Source organism: Ovis aries, chromosome 12 (genome assembly GCF_016772045.2).
Source record: "Ovis aries strain OAR_USU_Benz2616 breed Rambouillet chromosome 12, ARS-UI_Ramb_v3.0, whole genome shotgun sequence".
In the NCBI taxonomy this organism is placed as follows: Eukaryota; Metazoa; Chordata; class Mammalia; order Artiodactyla; family Bovidae; genus Ovis; species Ovis aries.
In genome coordinates this window covers 59,143,518-59,165,849 of record NC_056065.1, presented here as the reverse complement: position 1 = coordinate 59,165,849, position 22,332 = coordinate 59,143,518, and the positions used below count along the sequence as shown (strand labels likewise).

The window sequence follows — 22,332 nt, the reverse complement described above, 5'->3', positions numbered from 1 at the left end:
GTTGATGATAAATATGAGGCAGGGTCACATGTTCATCAACAGTTAATTTGGCATCAGAATCTGTTTGGCAATATTTGCACAATTATATTGTCTTTTTATTTTATTAAAAAATGGGTGGCAGATTGAGAATGAAAATGCTACTGTCACAGAAAAGCACATGCCTCATAAAACTAATATTAATGGAAAGAAAGATTAGACTGTTAACCTGCCAGAATTAGAGTATCATTAACTTCAATAGAATGGTCTATATTCAATTTGAGAGGGGGAAAAAAAGAAGCACAATTAAGAATCATGAACAAGGGCTTGGTGTTTATGATGTGGATATATATAGTACTGACATTTTTGTATAATCCTCTACCCTTGGGTGTACGTAGGACCCAAGATCTGTTAATAAGATGGGATAGCCACTCCCTTGACTCAGCTGTATTATATGGCAAAGATGATGGTACAGTCACTCTTGTGATTGCTGCATTTTATATTGGACTCCATCATTGCAGACTAGAGTAAGATTCTCTCATTGACTCTGGAGAAGTAAGTTGCCATGTTCTCTGAGTGCCACAGGAATGAGAGCCAAAGGTGATCTCTAGGAGCTGAGAATGACTCCCTCCCAATTGCCAGCAAAAAAGAAAGGATCTCAGTGCTGCAAGAAGACTCTGAGCTCCGGATGAGGAGGCAGTCTGCTGATATTTTGGTTTCTGACTTTGTGATACTCCCAGCAGACAACCAACTACACCCTGCCCATATTCTGGTTCTGCATAAACTGTGAAATGATAAATATTAATAGGTGTTGCTTTAAGTCATTGAGTATATGGTTGTTTATAACAGCAATAGATAACTAATGTAGTATACTGACATGAAAACCTTAAGCTTGAGTAAAGCTGATGAAATATGAATGGGCATGAATTTGAACAAACTCTGGGAGATAGTGGAGGACAGAGAACATAGTCCATGGGGTTGCAAAGAGTCAGATATGACTTAGCAACTGAACAACAAGTGGAAAAGACTGTTGTAAATGAATACAGAAATAGAGCTAAACACATGCATTTTAATGATTCAGAATTGGCAGGATTGGAAGGAGGGGGGTGATTTACCTGAGAAGAGACGAAAAGCATGGTCAAAAATATATCATGTTTGTATTTTTGAAAAGAAAAAGAAGGAACTTAACATTTATTATCTTCTACTTATTTTGTTGGATATTTCCACATTCCACAGTGATGAAAAAGTGGTTTTAAAATGTTTATTTTTCTTCCAATAAAACAAGTAATCACATATCCTCTAAAGCATAAAAATGCTTTTAAAGTAAAATGATATTAAAGCCAAAGTACAGAAAACTCATTAAATTTGTATCATGAACTAATTAATAACTATATGTAAAAATTAATGTGCTTGGTATGAGTACATTTATATCTTTAGATATACTATAAAATATATATATAAATTGTTACTATTATAAAATATTTAGGACATGAAAGTTAGTGTTTTATATGTCTTTGAGTGCTTATGAATGGTACTTTGAAAGCTTATCAACAGTCTGGTAGTTCTGTTATTCACATCTTGCAGTTTTCTTTTGAAGATTCACTTACAAACCCGGTCTGTGTGAGACTTTCTCCATCTAATCCTTTAAATGACAAAAGTTCCTGACTGCATACATAGACAGTTCAGGTATAGGTCTGTCGTGTCTGACTCTTTGCAACCCCATGGACTGCAGCATGCCAGGCTTCCCTGTCCATCACCAACTCCCGGAGTTCACTCAAACTCATGTCCATTGAATTGGTGATGCCATCTAACCATCTCATCCTCCCACCTTAAATCTTTTCCAGCATCAGGGTCTTTTCAAATGAGTCAGTTCTTCACATCAGGTGGCCAACTATTGGAGTTTCAGCTTCAGCATCAGTCCTTCCAGTAAATATTCAGGACTGATTTCCTTTAGGATGGACTGGTTGGGTCTCTTTACAGTCCAAGGGACTCTGAAGAGTCTTCTCCAGTACCACAGTTCAAAAGCATCTATTCTTTGGCCCTCAATTTTCTTTATAGTCTAACTCTCATATCCATACATGACTACTGGAAAAACCACAGCCTTGACTAGATGGACCTTTGCTGACAAAGTAATGTCTCTGCTTTTTAATATGCTGTCTAGGTTGGCCATAGCTTTTCTTCCAAGGAGCAAGGGTTTTTTCATTTCATGGGTGCAGTCACCATCTGCAATGATTCTGGAGCCCCTCAAAATAAAGTCTGTTACTGTTTCCATTGCTTCCCCATCTATTTGCCATAAAGTGATGGGACCAGATGCCATGATCTTAGTTTTTCTTCAAAGTAGTCATAAAAATCTATATTCTCATCAGCAATGTGTTCTTCATTCTGTTTTAGGTTCTTGTCTAGAACCCAAAACAATTCTTTAGGTTCTTGTTTTAGAATCTAGAACAACTCCTTTTGTTCTAGATCCTTGTCAACATTTGGTATTTCGTTTTTTCATTTTAGATATCCTGATGTAATTTTGGTTTAAATTTGCATTTTCCTGATGAATAATGAAACTTTTCATATATTGAATAGCCATTTGGATGGGCTCTTTTTTAAAAATGGGCATTGAAGCCTTGCCTTTTTTCCACAGGTGTGCGAGAGGAGTTTGTTATGTATTATGTTTGGATATTAAAATTTAAAAATAATCTCTTTTTAGACTGTCAGAGAAAAATGTAACATAAGCAACATCTGGATTAAACCTGAAGAGCCTTTAAAAAAAAAAAAAAGACTAGTTTCTATTCTCCTGTAACATGGGTTTGACAGGGGAAAAGAGAAAGAAAAAGTCTATCTTTAAATATTTAATTCAAGAACTAAGCAAAATGAAAATGGTCTTATAATTTCTGACACTGGAAGAAACCTACTGGGAAGCTGTCATAAATCACAGCACTTTACAGCAATAAAATAGTCACATCCTTGAAGTTCACTATTTCTAGCTAATTAAAATTTCATTGTCAAATATATTTTGCAATTTGTTCACATTTTAAAGTTTCTCAGAAGACATGCTTCTGAGAAAAACTGGTAAATAAATTGTTGGATTTTTCTTTTAAAAAGACCAGAGGAAAGCCTGCCTTCCGGTTTTAAATACCCTTCCATTTACAAACAAAACAAATAAAACAAGCAACTTCTAAACTTTCTAAAAAGACTTCTGCCTTTTACATTACAGTAAATTTGCTTTGAATAGTACATTTTGGTTTTGTTAATAAAAATGTTTCCAAGAGAGACTTGTTTTCATTCTTTGTAATGAGAGCAGTATCTCCTAGGCATTCTTCCTTACACCATGTTTTTGGTTTTAATAAAAATGGTCAACACTGGCTCCAACTGGGGAAAAAAAGCTAATTCTTTGGAAAACTTATCTTAAAAAGCTCATCATCAAATACTAAGTGCTTATACTGTACTTATAAGAAAAGGAAATGAAGAAAACCAAAATTACTAAAAATATATTTCACAATTTTAGCAATTGTCACTGTGCAAATATTTGCAAGTAAAATAATAGTACTCATAAAATAGAGTGATATTGTTTCAGGAAACTACTGTGATGTTTCACTGAGTTTCAAGCGGAGGCAAAAATGCTTCAAGAAAAATATCAAGATGTATGTAAGCTAACTATATTCAGTTCAGTTCAGTTCAGTCGCTCAGTCGTGTCCGACTCTTTGCGACCCCATGAACCGCAGCACACCAGGCCTCCCTGTCTATCACCAACTTCCGGAGTTTACCCCAACTCATGTATTACTGTGATTACCCCACTGTATTACTGTGATACAATTCCTTTACCATATGCAGATAGTAATTCAATAATCTACTACTCTTTCTTTGAGTGATTTGTCTCCCACACTTTGAGAGAATGCTAAGAAATATAACCATACCAAACAAAGTCTTAGAAATGAGCTCATCATAATGAGCTCTTGGTATACAAAAGATGATTATCCTTCCTTGTTCATAGACATATCACGTCTTGTCCTGTCCTTTGACTGAGCAAACCCAATTCTTTCAAGTGGTTCTTTCTGCACTCCCTTTGACACATCACTCCTTTTTAAAAAAAAAAAATGAAATAAATTATTTCATTTACCTGACACTTTATAGTCTTGGAGAAGGAGAAGGCTAACTACTCCAGTATTCTGGCCTAGAGAGTTCCATGAACTGTATAGTCCATGGGGTCGCAAAGAGTCGCACACGACTGAGCAACTTTCCCTCACTTTATAGTCTAGGTGTTCCTAGAAAAGGGAATTCTTGCAGTAGGGACCCAAACATCTTATCTTCTCCTATCTCACTGGAGAGACCAGAAATCAAATCAACTACACACGATCTATGTGAAATATAATCTAGCTAGAAAGTTACAAATCAGAGTATTAAAAAGAGAATATCCATTTTTTTTTTAGTCTTCATATTAACTAAAGGTAGTAAGTATGAATAGTTAACTACACAACAGTAGCATGCTGCTAAGGTTTTCAAAGGTACTCTGTAGTCTGTGGAATTAAATGCAATACATCAGAGCAAGCAACTTGCCCAACAGGTTGACTATGCTAGGTGTCACCTGATCCTGAATGACACTGGCTTGATCCTGGCACCTAAACCTGCTTGCTTACTTTCAAAAGTCTAACAAAAGACAGCATGCAGAACCAGGTCACTTTTTTTCTTCAAAGAAGAGAACTGTATTAACCTACACTAACTTCACAACTTACTATTTCAGCAATTCACTTATTTATAAAATACCTCAAACCTGAGAATGACAGAAATGCGGGGTTTTACAGTCTCATTCTTGATAAGAACTCCTCACTGGCTCCCTCTTCACATGTTTAAGTTCAGAGAACTCTTCATGCAGCAGCATGTTAAGGTCTGAGTAGGGGTGAGCGAAGTACCGGAGAAGGTAAGAGTGAGCAAGGTACCGGAGAAGATAAAGACCTTCATCTGAATTTTAATGACGATTCAGTAAGTCTCTCCTATTTGTCAAGTATGCACAAAGAACATATTCTCAGTGGCAACGCTTTAGGCTTCCAAACAGAAGCTGACATCATATCCATAATTACATGTGGAGCTTTGATAGACTGAATTCCGATTAGGGTGCACACACACACATACACAGAAAGAAAAAAATAAAGAAAAACAAAAGACAGCTGTATGAGGATTCACATTGCTGAGTCATGACTCATTTTCTTGACTCACTGTTTACTAGGAGACAACAGGACACTATCAGTTATTCTCTCTCTCCTCACTACAGAATTAGATATTTTAGAAAGTTTATGCAACTAAGTGTCAGAGTCTTGTGAACCTTATTTCACCACACAGCCACCGGCTTCTTCACGAAAACTGATACACAGAGAACTGAAAACAAGAACCACCACAAACAACCGCTAGAGAGCGTGAAAGAACAGAAAGAACAAAGCCAGTGTGACTCCCTCTTTAGAGGCCGCTGAAGGTCAGGACTGGAGCAGGAGGGGAAACACAACCATGTTTCTACACAGAAGGATTGCCAGAGTTTTGAGTGGCTAATCAGGTTACCTTTATGAGTAAAGAATTAATTTGACAATTCAGTGTTTTACACATCCAGCCTCAAGCTTCTGCCCCTTGGACTGTCCTTCATCTTTACTTTTGTTTATAGAGATTTCATTCTTACAACTTTAATGAGGATACAGAATCCAGAATTATACCCCCAAAGTAGAAAGAAATTGCAGTGGGGAAGACGTATTAATAAATCCTCTAAATGAGACAAAAGTTTTGATCAACTATAGCCAAACTTTTATCAGAAAAATGTCATGGCTACATTACAGAGCTCTTCACCTTCTTTGCAAATTTAATATATCAACTATATGGATATATATTTCTTGAAAAAAATTTAGAAAAACTAGTATCAAGAAAAAAAGCCATGAGCAGTGAAAATGGGCCTGCCTTCAAAAAAAAAATTGGTCAAAAGAAAATTGTTTCACATACGTAAGAGAATTTCTTTCCTCATACCATTCATTTCATCCTACCCACTCCCTTCCCATTTACAATGTGCCTTTAGTCATAAAATGGGCACCTTATTAGCACAAGTGTCTTTCGAAACATAAACCGGCATAATCTGACATTTGTATTCAGGAGAGAAAAAGCAGTCATGTGTTTCCTTCTAATATTTTTCTCTTTCCAATACACAGTAGCAAATTTTATAATTATTAGATTGGCTAATAGTTTTTTCAACTTAGGTCAGTAAAATACCAGCAACAGATTAATGACCTGACTGTTTCTAACATGGGGAATTTCACTAAGGCCAAAAGTCCATTTTTGTCTATCTAGCTATCCATCCATCCATCCACTCATCTATCATATATACACATAACATAATATACACGCATGTATCATGGCAGTCCTTGCACATACTCCAGCAGGATAAAAGATGAGAGAAAACTCTAAGCCCTGTGTAACACAACGTGAACACTGTTAAACTGGACAGAGCATTATGTCCTCATTCTCACAGCCATCAGTTCTCTTATAAACAGTGTGTTTTAATAATGGATTCGGCAGTACGACAAACAGTCTCTTGTTTCCTACTGGGTGGAGAATGTCACTTTGTAATTTGATTTCCGATAGCCGAGAGCAGTAATGAAACTGTTCCTTACAACTTACTGCTCATCACTCACAGACTTGTAAATCACAACCCCATTTACACAGACTTAGTCAAAAACTGGAATAGCAGGTCAAGCTTTAACACAAAAACACTACATCCCTTCACTGTGCTTGGAGCCAAATCAAGCTAACTTGTTCCCAGGGACTGTAAAGAGCCATGACAGATCCTTTTGACAGTGGCTATCTTTACTATTTAGCTCACTAGAATAGTGTGGTCTCTCTCAACTCCACAATGGTCTCCAGAAAAATGGAAAGGGCAGCAACCTTTTCAGAGACTAAATGAAAATGTATGAAGACAGATGTTCACTGTCTGTTGTGACTCTCAAGATCCTCCACTTAAGTTACCCTCAAGCACATAATTCATGAGGTGAAGTAACAGAGGACCCTTACAAATGGAGAGAAACTGAGCTGGATCTTAGATAAGGAAGAGATTGGTTCAAACAGTTGGATAATTTTAAAATGTTATCTTACATTAAAAAAATATAAACATGGAGAAGGCACTGAATATGGGATAATGCTACCCAAAAGAAGTTTTACTAACTTCAATTATACGGAAAATGACTAAGTCCCAAAGTCTTTAAAAGAGATTAAAATCAACTTGAATCTTAATTTCGTATATAGGCATTTAGAATATGCTACAGCTATGTAATTGTTTATATAAAAGCAACATACAAACTGCGGTCATTTTCCTTAACTGAAAGCTGCTTTTTATTCTGATAAATACCAATACTTTGTTATATATTTTTGGTTTTGAATGAATATGATATCAATATTGATGACATCCATCTGCCAACATCTCCTCCCCATAATATTTCAATCTAGATTTATGATCTATTTGGTCTTTAGGCAATAACTCATGGTACCTGAGCCAGCAGACACAGTATGGACAAAGTATAAAGCCAAACTGTATCTGGAACCATGAAAAAAAAAACCAGTAAACTGCAAATCAGGAGATCTGCATTTTCATTTCAGTTCTGTTCTAATGCTGTGATCTTGAGCAAGCACCAAATCCCTTACACCTCAATGTTCTCATTGAAAAGGAAGAGTGTGGACTGCAGCAGATGAGTCTCAAGTCTCTTTCAGATTTAACTTTCAGTGAGCTAATTAGTTAAAGTTTCTGACGTCATCTATTGGCAAAGGATATTAAAAGTCTACCTTGGGCAAAAAAGCAAAAAACAAACAAAAAAAAACAAGCAAAGTTCTCATTTGAACTCTTACTGCTGTCTATGGGGCCAACCTGTTGAACTTGCCAAATGAAACAGATTTACTACATGCTACTGAGATTCAGGCAAGGCTGTTATATTATTATTCTTAATGGTTGATATATTTTGTCTCTCTCTGAGAGAAATGGGCTATATCCATTCCTAGGTATCTTAGTATTTCATAAAGAATCCAGGGAAAAACTAGAATAAACATCCACTTCAAACGGTTAAAAGAACGAGTAAATGTTGCAGTGTCAGTACTTTGCTACGATCATCACACCTTTCATTTATCTGAGTTTCTCAGAAGGCTATTTTTAATCTGGATTTTGTACTGGATGTTGACAGTCTCCACACAGTACTCCTGTGAACTCACAGTTAATGAAAACCAACCCATTTTTTTTTTAAGCCGATAAGTACAAAAGTAAATAGTCATTTCATTTGTGAATTTTGAAAAAGCACAGATACCCTTTAAATATATACAAACTTTTAACTTCCGTCTCAGATGGATTCTAGGAACTCTTACCTGGGGTCTGCATTCCGTGAAGTTTCTGGGTGTTGCTAACATGATCTTTCCGGCATGCCAGTCAGAAACTCAAAACACTTTCTATACCGCACTAGCTGTGCTTGTTCACGCTCCTGCTCTCTCTCTCTCTCTCTCTCTCTGTTTTTTTGCTCCCGCTCAATGCCTCAGACAGATTGGAATGCAGAAAAGCCAGAGCCAACGCCAGTCAAACTCACCCCCCAAACCCCCCCTCCCCCCAGTTCTTTTGCTAGAGAGCACTGAACAATAGCTATCCTTCCTGCTCACAGCGTGTCTCTTTCACAGCACTGGGTGCAGGCAATCTAGCTCAGGAGAAGCAATGTGATTTACCAAGCGAGGTATTTAATTCACTTCTTCTGTCCCATGGGTGGATGTGTACATCTGTGAGTTTTAAGAAGCGATTCATTTTTTTTTAAGCAATCTATTTCAAAATCTGTCCTGTTTTAGGAATAGAAATATAAAACAAATTTCAGAGATTCTTATTTTGAGTGTTACTGCTGAATTAAAATATAAACTTTTCAAAATACAAAGCCCAGGGAAATATCTTACAGCTGATGTATATATAGAAGTCTGTTAACACATATATTGCTATCTTAAAGTCACTCGGTGCAACACCTTCTCACAACAGTAATATTTTAAAATTAGAAAAAGAAAAACTTAATTCCTCTGAAACTTTTCATTCAGGTCTTAAGCTAGAACTTCATTTTAAAAATAAACTATAATTGAAAATTAATTTTATAAACAGAATGGTTCCTAACTGATTAGTCAATAAGTTGTGATGAAACTACAGATAGTATCAGTATGCTCAGTCATTATTTTGGTTTGTTTGAAAATCTGACATATTTCTAGGGTTTGTTTTTCTCTACATTCCAAAAAAAGGAGGCAGGTCAATGATGTAATCTTCATTATTGGTATGATGACCTAACACATTATGCAGCTGCTCGGTTGCTGAGGTTAGCATGTCAGGACTGATCAATTAACAAATTCACTCTCTGAATTACTGAGCGGATTCCACCTGCCACTTCAGACAGTGGAACAGGACAGACAGGAGAGGAGCCCAGTTTCAATCCATTATCTTCCCTTTCACAAACAGCTGATGGAAATACATTTATTTTCTCTATTTACGTGTTTGTATATATATGTATTAAATAATATATCTCTCATATACGATCAATATGTTTTCACACAGATATATTTGCATGTATGTACATATATGTGTGATAAATATGAATGTATATATCTTTGGCATCCTATTTCCTCTTCCCTTTTTCCTCTCCAAGTTTCAATGATGCATAAAGTCTCCTTTAATTCCATCATAATTTGATTTTGGTTATCGGGTTTCATTTTACTTCAAGGATCATAATACTCTAACACTGCATTTTCCTCTTTTTACTTTGGGTATCATATTTCTACATCAGAAGAACTATTCCTATAAACCCTATGGCTACTCAAATAAGAATTACAGAGGGAGAAAAGACATAAAACGTTATACAGAAAGAACAAACTAAGAGTTTGAAGACTTAAGAGACCATAGACTCCCAAGCTGCCCTCTATGAAACAAAACACTGACACCTCCTACCCTCTTCACACCCAGGTGAGCTTTTAACCTTTATCATTGTTAGTCTCATATGTTTTGTTATTGGTTTAGTTGCTAAGTCATGTCCGACTCTTTTGCAATCCCATAGATTGTAGCCTTCATGGCTCCTCTGTCCATGGGATTCTCCCAGGCAAGAATACTGGAATGGGTTGCAATTTCCTTCTCCAGGGGATCTTTCTGACCCAGGGATCAAACCCAAGTCTCCTGCATTGACAGGCAGATTCTTTACCACTGAGCCACCAGGGAAGCCCAGCCTCATTTATAATCAACCTTAAAACAGTGCAAAGTATACTGAGATTATTTTTAATTATTATTCCTCAGAATATTTCTGAAATAGGTCATGACTTCCATCATTATCTACAAGAGTTAGAGTCTAAACGGTGAGACTAAATTATCAGAGAGAGATTTCAGCTCAATGAAAGGAAATCAGAGCCACTGCAAGGGACTTTCCGAAGGGGCTGCCTGCTACAAGAGACAGATTCCCTAACGCTTCCCACACAGGTTGGCAGCCCATCCAATGAATAACTAGCACAAACGATACTACTGAACAACACTCAGGTTCTGATGATGAAAAAGAACAGCAGGTTTCTCTGATGGTCCAGTGATTAAGAATCTGGCTGCCAGTGCGGGGGACACGGGTTCAATCCCTGTTCAGGGAAGATTCCATGTGCCCTAAGGCGACTGGGACCGCACACCGCAAGGCCTGAGCCTGCCCTCGGCAACAAGAGAAGCCAGCGCACTGGGAGGCCTATGTGCTTACAGCTAGAGAGTGGCCCCCTTGTGGCACCTAGAGAGAGCCTGAGCACAGCAAGAATGACCCAGTGCAGCTGGAACTACATTAATTAATTAAAAAAATTTTAAAGTCATTAGTCTGATAAAAAAAAAAAAAAAGAATAGCAATCTTTCCCGAAATGACAGAAAGTTCATGTATTCGATTTTCTCAAAAGTGAGTTTTTTCTTCTTGAATGTATTTTAAAATGTTAGAATCTATTACTCTTAATTAACCTTAAAGATGCCTGGAACAGTTCCAAATTCAGATCAATAATGACATTTTCAGATATTTGAAGGTGAATCAGAACAATAATTTATTGAGTTCTGCAAAGAGCACTTTTACTACTACCTGGAGTTTTGATACTTGAGTAAATCTGAGTACTCTCAAGGAAACAATTTCTGATATATCCAAATAGGACGTTATTTCAACACTCTTCAAAGGATATTATACACCATATTATTCCTATACTACATCTTTTTTACAAATATGCATTCCTATTTGTAATCTCCTGTTTTTATGTCTTCCAGCCTTACTGTTTGTTGCTGCTTCTCTATCTAGAAGTTTCTTCCTTGCCTGGTCTGCCTGTCATACTCTTATCTACTCTTCAAAACCCAGATTTAAAATTATATTCTTAGGGTGGTTTACCTCATTTCCTACGCAGAGATGATTACATTCTCCTTTGTACTATTATTTTTTTTTTACTCTCTACTAGTTTCTTTTTCTTTAAAGCTTTCATCATTATCTAACATTATACTAGTACTGATGTTTAATGTCTCATTTCACCATCAGAATATGATGTAGATGAAGAAGGGGCTTGTTCTTGTTTTCAGCTTTATCACGAGAGCCTAACACAGTGCCTGGCTTAATAGGTACGTAGTAAGTGATGCTTGGATGAATGGATGAATGAAAGAATACATTTCACTTACCAAAGCTTTTTAAAGTACTTAGACTGAGGTGTGCTTAGAGTAACTTGAGGACACACACCACAGCATATCCATTCTTCTGATGCCAGAGGCTAGCACTTGTATGTAAGTGAAACAGGAATGCGTGAGTTCAAGTAACTAATTGAAGCCAATTGTAAGGGAAAATAGTCATTTCACCATTTACCCAATTAGGTCTTGAAGGAGATCAGCCCTGGGATTTCTTTGGAGGGAATGATGCTGAAGCTGAAACCCCAGTATTTTGGCCACCTCATGCAAAAAGTTGACTCATTGGAAAAGACTCTGATGCTGGGAGGGATTGGGGGCAGGAGGAGAAGGGGACGACCGAGGATGAGATGGCTGGATGGCATTACCGACTCGATGGACATGGGTGTGGTTGAACTCTGCGAGTTGGTGATGGACAGGGAGGCCTGGCGGGCTGCAATTCATGGGGTTGCAAAGAGTCGGACATGACTGAGCGACTGAACTGAACTGAACTATACTAGGTGAAATCCTGATCCCTAGATGTTGATTTTAGATGTAACTTTAAATGTCTATGAACCCACAGCCATGTGTTGTGCTGCCAAAGCCAGGGCAGGGACTGGAGAGACCAAGAACATCTTCAACTACAACACTAGGAAGGCGTTCTCTAAGAAGCTGGGGAACCCTGAGTAAATGGCCGCAAACTCAAGTTACAAAGTAACTGAAATCTATGTCCATGCAGAATATCCCTGGTGGGTTTAAGAGCCTTGTAGAGTGTGAAGAAGGTTTGAAATGACATAATGGATCACACAAGATGAACCCTTAATTCAGCACCCAGAATCTTCATTCTGGTTAGATGAAGGCACTTGAGCCATTTTATTTCTGCAAATAGCCACTATTTAGTTAATATCTGGTTTTACATTTCTCCCCCATAAGACAGTTTGATAGGGTTATCTTCACTAACCCATTTTACAGAGTCATGAGCAAACTCTGTACTTAATAATAGTTCCATTAGGTTGAACTATATGAAAATGCCATTTTTTAAAAGTCAAAAACAGTCAAATATCAGCAATGATCAAATGAATAATACGAAAGATTCAAACACTGGATGAAGGGTTGGAGTAGATAATTTTAAATGTCTTTTCTGATTCTGAAAATCCGTATTATAATTCAAACAGAAATAAGAGCTAAACCAAATTTAAAATTTGGTCATCATCTTGTCAAACTATGGTTCTACTATAACTTAACATAGAACTTTTTTCTTGTCCTTCTTGGAACTAATATAGTGTCTGCCCACAATAAATGCTTAGTAAATATTTGCTAAATAAACAAATGGCTTGAAAATGGGTATAAGTAAACTACTGAAGTCTGTATCTATGTGACTTTTCAAGCTCAGAGTCAACAAATATTGGTTTTGTTTTCAGAAGGCAGGATATTTTTTTCCTAGTAATGAGTCAATCAAATAGTATGTTTTATAAACTTTGAAGAATATGGATAGTGTATTTTCCCCCTACCCTTTACAAAAGTAATTAGGAATTCTGACTTTGGTACAGATATAGACGTCAATGTGACAGCCATTTGTTGTGGCTGTTTAATTGCTAAGTTGTGTCCGACTCTTTGTAACCCCAAGGACTGCAGCCCACCAGGCTCCTCTGTCAATGGGACATTCCAAGCAAGAATACTGGCGTGGGTTGCCATTTCCTTCTCCAGGGGAATCTTCCTGACTCAGTGATCAAACCCATGTGGTAAAGAAGCTGGTAAAGGCAGCCACCTGGGAAGCCCCATGACAGCCATTAAGAAACTCTAAAACCATAGGTGCATGATTTTCTGAAAATTAAAGGGCACAAAAATTAAGCTAGTTGAATATAATGAAGTTACTTGCACATCCATTTTCTTATTAACAAATTTAAAAATGAGCAAACAAAAAATCCTGTTACTATATGTTGTCTCCTCTTCCAAGCAGATACACATACCAACAGCAGTCAAACTGAGGTGTACATCACTCCACATGCACCCTCCCTCTTCTGAACAGATAGATGATCAGAAACACAGCTTCCTCTAACCACAAACAGTTTCTTTTAATGCCTCCTCAAAAACCAGACTAACATTCTGATGCTATGGCCTTCCCACTGCATTCTTTTTGGAGTTCGTATTAGAAAAGGAAATCATTGTTTATAACTGGAATGACAAATATCACAGTCACCCACTTATTCAAAAATACCACTGAAATTCTAATTTTTTTTTCATTTTATTTGTATATGATGGGACCACAAGGCAAACTTATCTTTTGATTTAAAAAAAAAAAAAAAAGGCATTCTAGGGAGCGAGGACCTGTTCGTCGGATGGTTAGCAGACACTCACGAATGTTTAGAGAAGGCACATGCCAAACAAGCCACCATTCTGATGGCTCCACGATGTTTCCACAACTCCTGGCGAGGCATTAGAGCACTGCCTTGCTTCTCCAGCAAAGACGATTTAGTAGACTGCATCTGCTTACCTGAAACGGCCACTGGCCAGGAGAAAGCATTACACAGAGCAGGCAAAACTCACACATCAGTCACCCTTCTCAACAGTCAGGCTCTTATAGGAATGGTGCCATATTTCGAAGGAAAAAAAAAACACCTATGTGGAAAACTCCAAGCAAATCTTTTTCTATTTTCAGTGTAAGAGTAAACAATATACTATGGAAACAAAAGCAACATTTCTATTTCTATGAAAAAAATTCATTAATAAACATCAGAAAGCAACTAAAAGCTTTCTGGGGCAGGGCTGGATATTAATGGAGATCTCAATGTGTTCACGGAGGCAAGGACATGCCTATGACACTGGCTCTCCTCATTTAAGAGCTTAAGCTGAACTCTAATAAAGCCATCAAAAACTCATTTTCTTCAGTGCCTTTGAAAATACAACTATCTGCTCAGCTTGTTGATTTCCTGTTAAGTTCATCTACTGTCACAACTGAAGAATTTAGTGCACTTTCCCCATTTAATGCAGATAACATTTGGTTTCAGTAAAAGTATGTCATTAGGCATTTGCTTTTGCGTTAATGTTAAAGAATATTTGTAAGTGTGGGCTACTGTTTCGATAAACCTACTTATGAAAAGCAAAAAATATGGTACAGTCATCTTTTGCATATCACTGACACAATAACATATGCATGTACTATAAAAGCCAAATACCACTGCACCATGCAGGGTAAGTGGACTTTATTACTTCCATTATTCTCTTACAACTATCTGAAGCAAGCTAAAGTCTAGTAGAATGCCAAGAGGTAAATTGTGAAGCCAAGAGGACATCAAAATGGGCAACGGACGCATGAAAAGATGCACAATATCACATCAGCAGGGAAATGCAGATCAAAACGACAATGAAGCACTATCACCTCACACCTGTCAAAACGGTCATCATCTAAAAGACAAGGGACAACAGGTTCTGGTAAGGATGCCACAAAAAAAAAAAAAAAGGAACCCTCATACACTACTGATGGGAATACAAATTAGTTCAACAGTATGGAAAACAATATGGTGGTTTCTCAAAAAGTTAAAAGTAGGTCTACCATACAGTCCAGTAACTCCACTACTGAGTACATACCCAAAGGAAATGAAAACAGTGTTTTTAAGAAATATATACACTCCCACACTTATTGCAGCTTTATTCGCAATACTCAAGATACAGAAACAACCTAAATGCCCATCAACAAGATGAATGGATAAATATGATATGGTTTATATACCAATGAATTATTATTCAGCAGTAAGAAAGAAGGATAGCCTGACATTTCTGACAACATGCAAGGATCCTGAACACAGTTTGATAAGTGAGGTAAGTCAGACAGAGAGAGACCAATACTGTATGACATAAACTTTATATGTGAAATATAAAGTGTCAAACTCAAACAATCAGACAATAATGGTGGTTACCAGGGGATGGGTTTGAGGGGATAAAACTGATATTTAAGGGTACAAACTTGCAAAGGATAGTGTTTAAACAGGCCACAGTGATCTAATGCACATATAATAAATACAGGCAACAAAACTGTATCACAATTACATAACGTGATAAATAGTGCTACAATGGCTATCATGTTACAATACATAAATGTTATCAAAGTAACACATGGTACACCTTAAATTTATACAATATTATGTCAAATAGATTCAATTTATTAAAAGATGGTTCAGATTATTTTTTAATAGAACATCCATTCCCCAAAGAAAACTTAAATCCTTAAGCAAGGGGAAAATTAATCAGTGGTACTTCTATTCAGTACTTCTGAACCATTAGGATGGTGACAGTAATAAAAATTAGACCCTTTTTCAATTTTATTCTAGGCTCCAAGAGGGCAACTCTATCCCATTTTATGATGTTAGTCTTTTTACATTTTCATTTCAAATATTACATTTTGAAATACATATATGTTCCCCCTATTTTTTGAGAAGGGTTATATTTGAAAGTTCCTAAGTAATAATATGAGATTTTTATCTTATTTTAAAAGCTGAGATGAATGATCTGCCAAAATGTAAAACACTGTGGACATGAAAATAACTCCATGAATAATCATTTTTAGGTTTAGAAAATATCAGTAAATATAAAAAATAACTTCAAGAAGTTAAAACTTTCTTCTAAATATCTGTCCATACAGTTAAAACAATTTATAATTATCAAATAAAGTCCTACATAATAACAAATAGGTTAGTCTTCCAGAAAAGGTGAACACTATGATAGAAAAGGCACCGAGTTATGAGATAAGGCACACAGTCAATTTTAAACCAGCAATCCTACCAAAAAAACAATAAACAAACAAACAAAAATACCATGTAGCTCAGCAACAAAAACACTACATTCAAGGATTTACCATGTGCTTTAATAACAATTTTTTTCTATCCATCACAATGGATAACATATTTTCTCGTGGCAATAAAACATGGCATATAAATTTACTATTGCTGAAGCTAAAAAACCATTGAAAAACTTGAAAATAATCTCTGAGAGATTTGTTTCGATGACAGTAGTGATATATCCCATTAAAAAATGAAAAAAATTTTTTAACATATTCAAGAATTACGATTATATGCTTGAACTATATTCTTTAACCTATCTTCAACAGTGGTTACTATCAGTAGATAAATCTGCCCTAGGATGTAATAAAATCAGAGCACAGATGGCTTAGGTTTTTGAATGAATTTAAATCTAAATAACCTGTTTAACATACTGGTCTTTAAATGTCATATTGATAGAAAACAGAGATGAGTGAAAAAGAGCTATATTTCAGGGAAGTCTAACACTTAACTGGTAATTTACTGGGGTTACAAATTGAGAGATAAGAGAGAGGTTAATGAATTTGCTAAGGAAATAGTCGCTGGTGACTAAGGACAGACTCACACTCCTATTATTAGATCTCTCAGGAGGCCATCCAGAGAAGTAACAACAGGGATGTCTGTGTATGAGAACTGGAAATATTCCTTTCCCCCTCATGTTAGGAAATAAATACAGTAGTTTCTATCACATTGACAAGAGAAAGGCCACACACTGACTTTAATTAAGGATATAATTTTGTCCTTAGAGAAGTTTTAGGACAAAATGAATTTGTAACATATAATTATTATGGATCATGCTTTACGCTGTACTATCAGCTGTTGCATGATTTAAATGATCACTCAACAACATATAAAACATTCAAAGCTTCCTAAGACATTTATGATATATATTTTAAATTCTACACCATACCCAAGCAAACGTGAAATTAAAAAGAATATGATGAATTGGAAAATGCTGTAAATATACAGTGCATCCTTGTTCACTGTTTAATTAGACTCAATATTTATTGAGTGTTATTAAGTGCCGAACATGTTCTTGGTAAAGAAGTTCTCTAAATGATGCGTGAAGTTGCATCTTCAGTAAAAAGAATTTCATTCATCACAGCTATTCCCAAAACTGCCAACAGCAACAAAAACCTCCATATTCTGTTTTTATATTTTTGAATAAATGACTGCACATTATTTTCCACTAAGTGACAGTAAAACAGACGACTCTGCTAATAATTTTTTTTTTTTAATGGTATAAGGAAATAACCATTGACGGCATCATAGGACCCGGAGTAGAGAACTCTTCCTCTTTTGTTCATCACTCCAAGGCAAGCAGCAGAAAGAGCACAGAAGTTCACAGGACTAACTCTAGGGCCAGATTACCAGGTTCCAATACCAGCAGTGCCATTCACTACTTACAGAGGCCCTGGAAAAGCACCACCTTGGTTTCATTAAATATTTAAAAAGCAAACAAACAAGGATAATAATAGTACCTAGCTAACAGAGTTTAGTAAGTAAATATTTATTTGCCAAGTGCTTAGAATAATCCCTGGCACAAACCACTATATAAGAGTTTGTTAAAACAAAATAAAAATAGTATTTTGTGTGTTTGGGTGAGGGAGGCTGTAAAAGGCAGGGAGAGGGGGGTTGTGTGAGAACAATTAATATCATTCATCCCTGATTTGACATGGCATCTTTCCTTCAAAAAGCTTTGTGATAACTATCTGTATGGATTTCTTTATTTACCAGCTATCATTTACAAGCTATCATTGCCACAGACTGTCTAAATTGTTTTCTTTTCCTTCCATTTACGCTTTCCTTCCATTTTTACGCTTAATTGTTTTATCAGAGAACACTTTTAATGCGTTTATAACATGATCTAGCATACATCCCCTGCAACTGCCATCATGTGATAAAACCTGTGAAAGGAAAGGAAAGTGAAGTCGCTCAGTTGTGTCTGACTCTTTGTGACCCCATGGACGGTAGCCTACCATGCTCCTCCATCCATGGGATTTTCCAGGCAAGAGTACTAGAGTGGGGTGCCATTTCCTTCTCCAGGGGATCTTCCTGACCCAGGGATCAAACCTGGGTCTCCTGCATTGTAGGCAGACACTTTACCCTCTCAGCCACCATGGAAGCCCGATAAAGTCTATAACTTTGTCAAAAGAATACTATTCTTACCAAGAATATCTGAAATAAGACACGACAGACCCTATACTGTAATTGTAGGTGCTTTGATATGAAAATGCTGACATTATAAATTACCTAAGGAGGGGTACAAACGAAATGCTCTGTGAAATAACTTCTCAGTGGGCATGTAGGATAGTAGCCTGAAGGATCTTGGGTACATATTTCAAGTAGCAACAGTACAAGAAAGTAACACATCACTCTACGTTCCTCATATTCCAGGCCAGTATTAGCTCAATCTTCTGGACTTACCCAGTGAAACAATTTTAAGGAAAGACTGTGCGGGGCTTACTAGTCGCCTGACCATAAATGCTGTAATAAAGCGGAACTGAAAGTAGCTGTGCTGGGTCTCTGTTGCTGTGCATGGGCCTTCTCTGGGGGCGGAGAGTGGGGGCTGCTCCCAGCGGTGGTGCACTGGCTCTTCACTGCAGCGGCCTCTCTTGTTGCAGGGCATGGCTCTAGGCTCGCAGATGTCAGTGCTGAGGCACACGGGGCTAAATGCTCTGTGGCATGTGAAATCTTCCCCGACCAGGGACTGAACCCACGTCCCCCACATTGGCAGGCGGATTCCCATCCGTGCCTTCACTTTAGCAGCCAACAACATTTATGTTTTTTCTGCCACAAATGACTCTGATAAGGCAATTTAGTCAACAATATCATCAACCAAAATACATCAATGTATAATAAACACTGATCTAAATATTACTGGAGATAGATTTTTCCTATACTATTACTAGCATGAAGTATATCCAGAGTGGTTGAAAGAAAGGGTGTTAAATTTTGTCAAATTGATTTTGGGGTGTGTACTTCATTTCTGATTACATTTTTACTATTTGTGACATTTTTTTAATGAAAGGAGTTGCTTTCATGAAAAATCTGGAATCTAGAATGCTTGTCATGATCTATTAAATAATACATAGTTTATTCTTAAAGTCTGAAATTTCAGTGCCCTACTTAAAAACTAGTTGGCTTTTAAATGGGTTCATACATTGACTTGTTCGGAACTTAAGTTTTTTTCTTTTTTTTTTTCTCTCATAGAAAATATAGCAAAACTGACTGAAAAAAAGAAACAAACATTCAATGAGCACCCAGTATATGCCAACATTCTGCTGGGGAACTTAATTTTAATATCGTTTTTTACAGAACCTTATAAAGTAGTAACTATCATGCTGATTTTACACATTCAGAGAAGGCTGTTTCCTTAAATTACACATTACTTTATTAATAGATGCGCATTGTGAGAAAAATAACAACTATACTTAAGATCAAATAAGCTAATAAAGAAAAAACAGCAGCCCACCAAAGGCATTCTTTCTTTTAATTTTTAGCTTCTTCTTCTGGCATTTATCTCAACATTTCTAAATAAAACCCAGTGCTGTAAGAATATTATCTAGAAAAGTTGAGATTAAATTGAGAAGTGCCTAAAACCTTTCCATCCCCTTATTCCAATTTGGACTGGACACTCTCTCAGCTATCCAGCTACCATCCCAGGACTTCCTTTCACCAATATTTTGGGGATTTCCTCTGTCTTCTTCTTGTCCTTTTCAATATTCCCCTTCTGTTACTTGACAGATCATTTAGCTTGAAATATAATTTCCGTTTAGAAGTCATGTTCAATTGGAACTTTAACAGCACTACTCTGTGGTCTTAGCCTCTAACATCGCTGTCAAGAACTCGATGCCACTCTTATTCGAATGTCATATAGCATATTTTTGTTTCTGTTTTCAATTCCTGAAAACTCTTAGAAGGTCCTCCTTATCAAAGATGCTTTGAAATTTCCCAAAGATGTGCTTTGAAATAGGTGTTTATTCATTCACTATGCTGAGCACTTTGTAGACTCATTATGGAAACTCATAACCTATTTACAATTCTGACAATTCTTCTTTAAGATCTTGACAAAACGACCCTTAAATAGTGCCATTTTCCCCTGGTTGTCTCATACGAATAACGATCTTCTGCCCCCTTCCCCACTCATACCGCTCTCTAGATTCTGTACCCCACCTCATTCCTGCTCACCCCACTGTCTTCCTGCCCTTCATGCCTTCAGATTCAACAACAGATCATGAGGCTATTAATTACAGTCTCCATGGCATTTTAAGTTTTCTTATATCCAGTTTCTAATTTAAAAACACTTTTTAGCCTCAAGCATCCACCTTCAAATATAAATGGACACTAGAATATACTGTGTTTTTACAAAAGCTATTAAGAGGTCCTCAGTGAAAGCAACTAAACTTGGATATACAAAAATATTAGAATTTTTAAAAGAGTTTGGTAATTTTTAAAGTTTCATTCCAAACAGAGAAGAAATGTTAGTTAGAATGAGATTATTCTGTTTACCCAGACATTATTACTACAACAACCTGGTCCTTCAGTAAGACCCTGACAAGGTCTGCATGATGGTGTGACAACAGTACTGCAATGGACTGAATCTTGGTGTCCCCCAAATTCATGTGTTGGGCCTCCAGGAGGTAATCAGGTTATGAGGGAGGAGTTCTCATGAACAGAATTGGTACCCTTACAAAAGGGACCCCAGAGAGCTCCCATGCCTTCTTCCCACCATGGGTTAGCAACAGTCTGCAGCCCAGAAGAGAGCCCTTAGCAGACATTAAATCTGTTTGCTCTTCGAGCCACCCACTCCACGGTATCCTCTTATCACAGCGGGAACTGATCAAGACAAGTAATAATAGGGTACAGGAATGTATTATTTAGGCATAAACACAATAGAGTAGTAGTCAAATTCACTGCTAAGTCTTAGGAAAGCTTATGAAAATTTTAGTATAATTCTAATTTATTAACCAAAGAAACACATCTAGTTAGAAAAAGCTCATCTTTACCAATGACCCTATGCTATATCACTTATGTCAAACATTATTAGAAGAGGCCACGTTTCCCCCTCACTCCTATTCTGCAAGGGGTTTCTTTTTTGGGAGGCTTATCTACCACTGTGGAACTTTCTAGCCTTCAGCGGCTACTCCAAGGCTATTTTTATCTAACTGATTTTGTGTACTGCTGATGATAATCTGCTTGTAAATAGATTTTTCTCTCTCTTACTTTCAGTCACTCCCAATGTATTATTTCACTGGCTCCCTTCCTAGATCATCTGGTTCCTAACACACATCTGGATACTTCCTACAATTTCTACTTTTAAAAACTAATGACAAAAGGTTTGTTTAAATACGCTTTTGACTCTGATGGCACTACTTTGATTAAAGTAAAAAGGAAAAAACTGAATGACCTCTAAGTTGAAAAAGAAACTGACATAAAATAATAATCTGTATTACCAGTTCTCTTCCTATTTCAAGTTTCTTTTATTTCCTTCCCATCCCAAGAATTCATCTTCTTTTTATTCTTTTCTACCTTGAGTTTATCTTGTTATTTCCTACTCTGCAGAGTTAGAAAAAAATATGCAAAACACAATCAAAATTATTTTGTAAGCAAAATAAAAAAATGAACTAGATGGGAATTTCCTGTTATGATATATATTAACTACCAATTAAAATGGAAAACAGTTAACCTGTAAATTTCTGAAGACAAAGAAAAAGAAAATAGGCTGTACATTTCAGAGAAAAGCAGTTAACCAGAACAATCCAACAGACACAACAGCTTTATGAGAAACTTGGGAACTTCCTTTCTTAAGCATGGTTACTACAGAAATTAGATGGCAGGTGAGTGCCAAGAGCATGCACGTGTGTGTGCTCAGTCACGAATCTG

The 22,332-nt window shown here is 36.6% G+C and overlaps 1 protein-coding gene across 9 annotated transcripts in view; it reads right to left on the bottom strand.

Moving 5' to 3' along the window:
* Positions 1-22,332, bottom strand: part of RASAL2 (RAS protein activator like 2) — a 392,695-nt gene that overhangs the window by 141,880 nt on the left and 228,483 nt on the right. For 2 of the 9 annotated variants that reach the window (XM_027975908.3, XM_060396632.1), the window contains exon 1: positions 8,341-8,476. The exons of the other annotated variants lie outside the window; for them this stretch is intronic. In XM_027975908.3, the coding sequence (XP_027831709.1) occupies positions 8,341-8,353 (13 nt within the window). In that variant the 5' untranslated portion in view covers positions 8,354-8,476. Of the gene's footprint in view, positions 1-8,340; positions 8,477-22,332 lie in introns of those variants that run through there. 9 annotated transcript variants of the gene reach the window in all.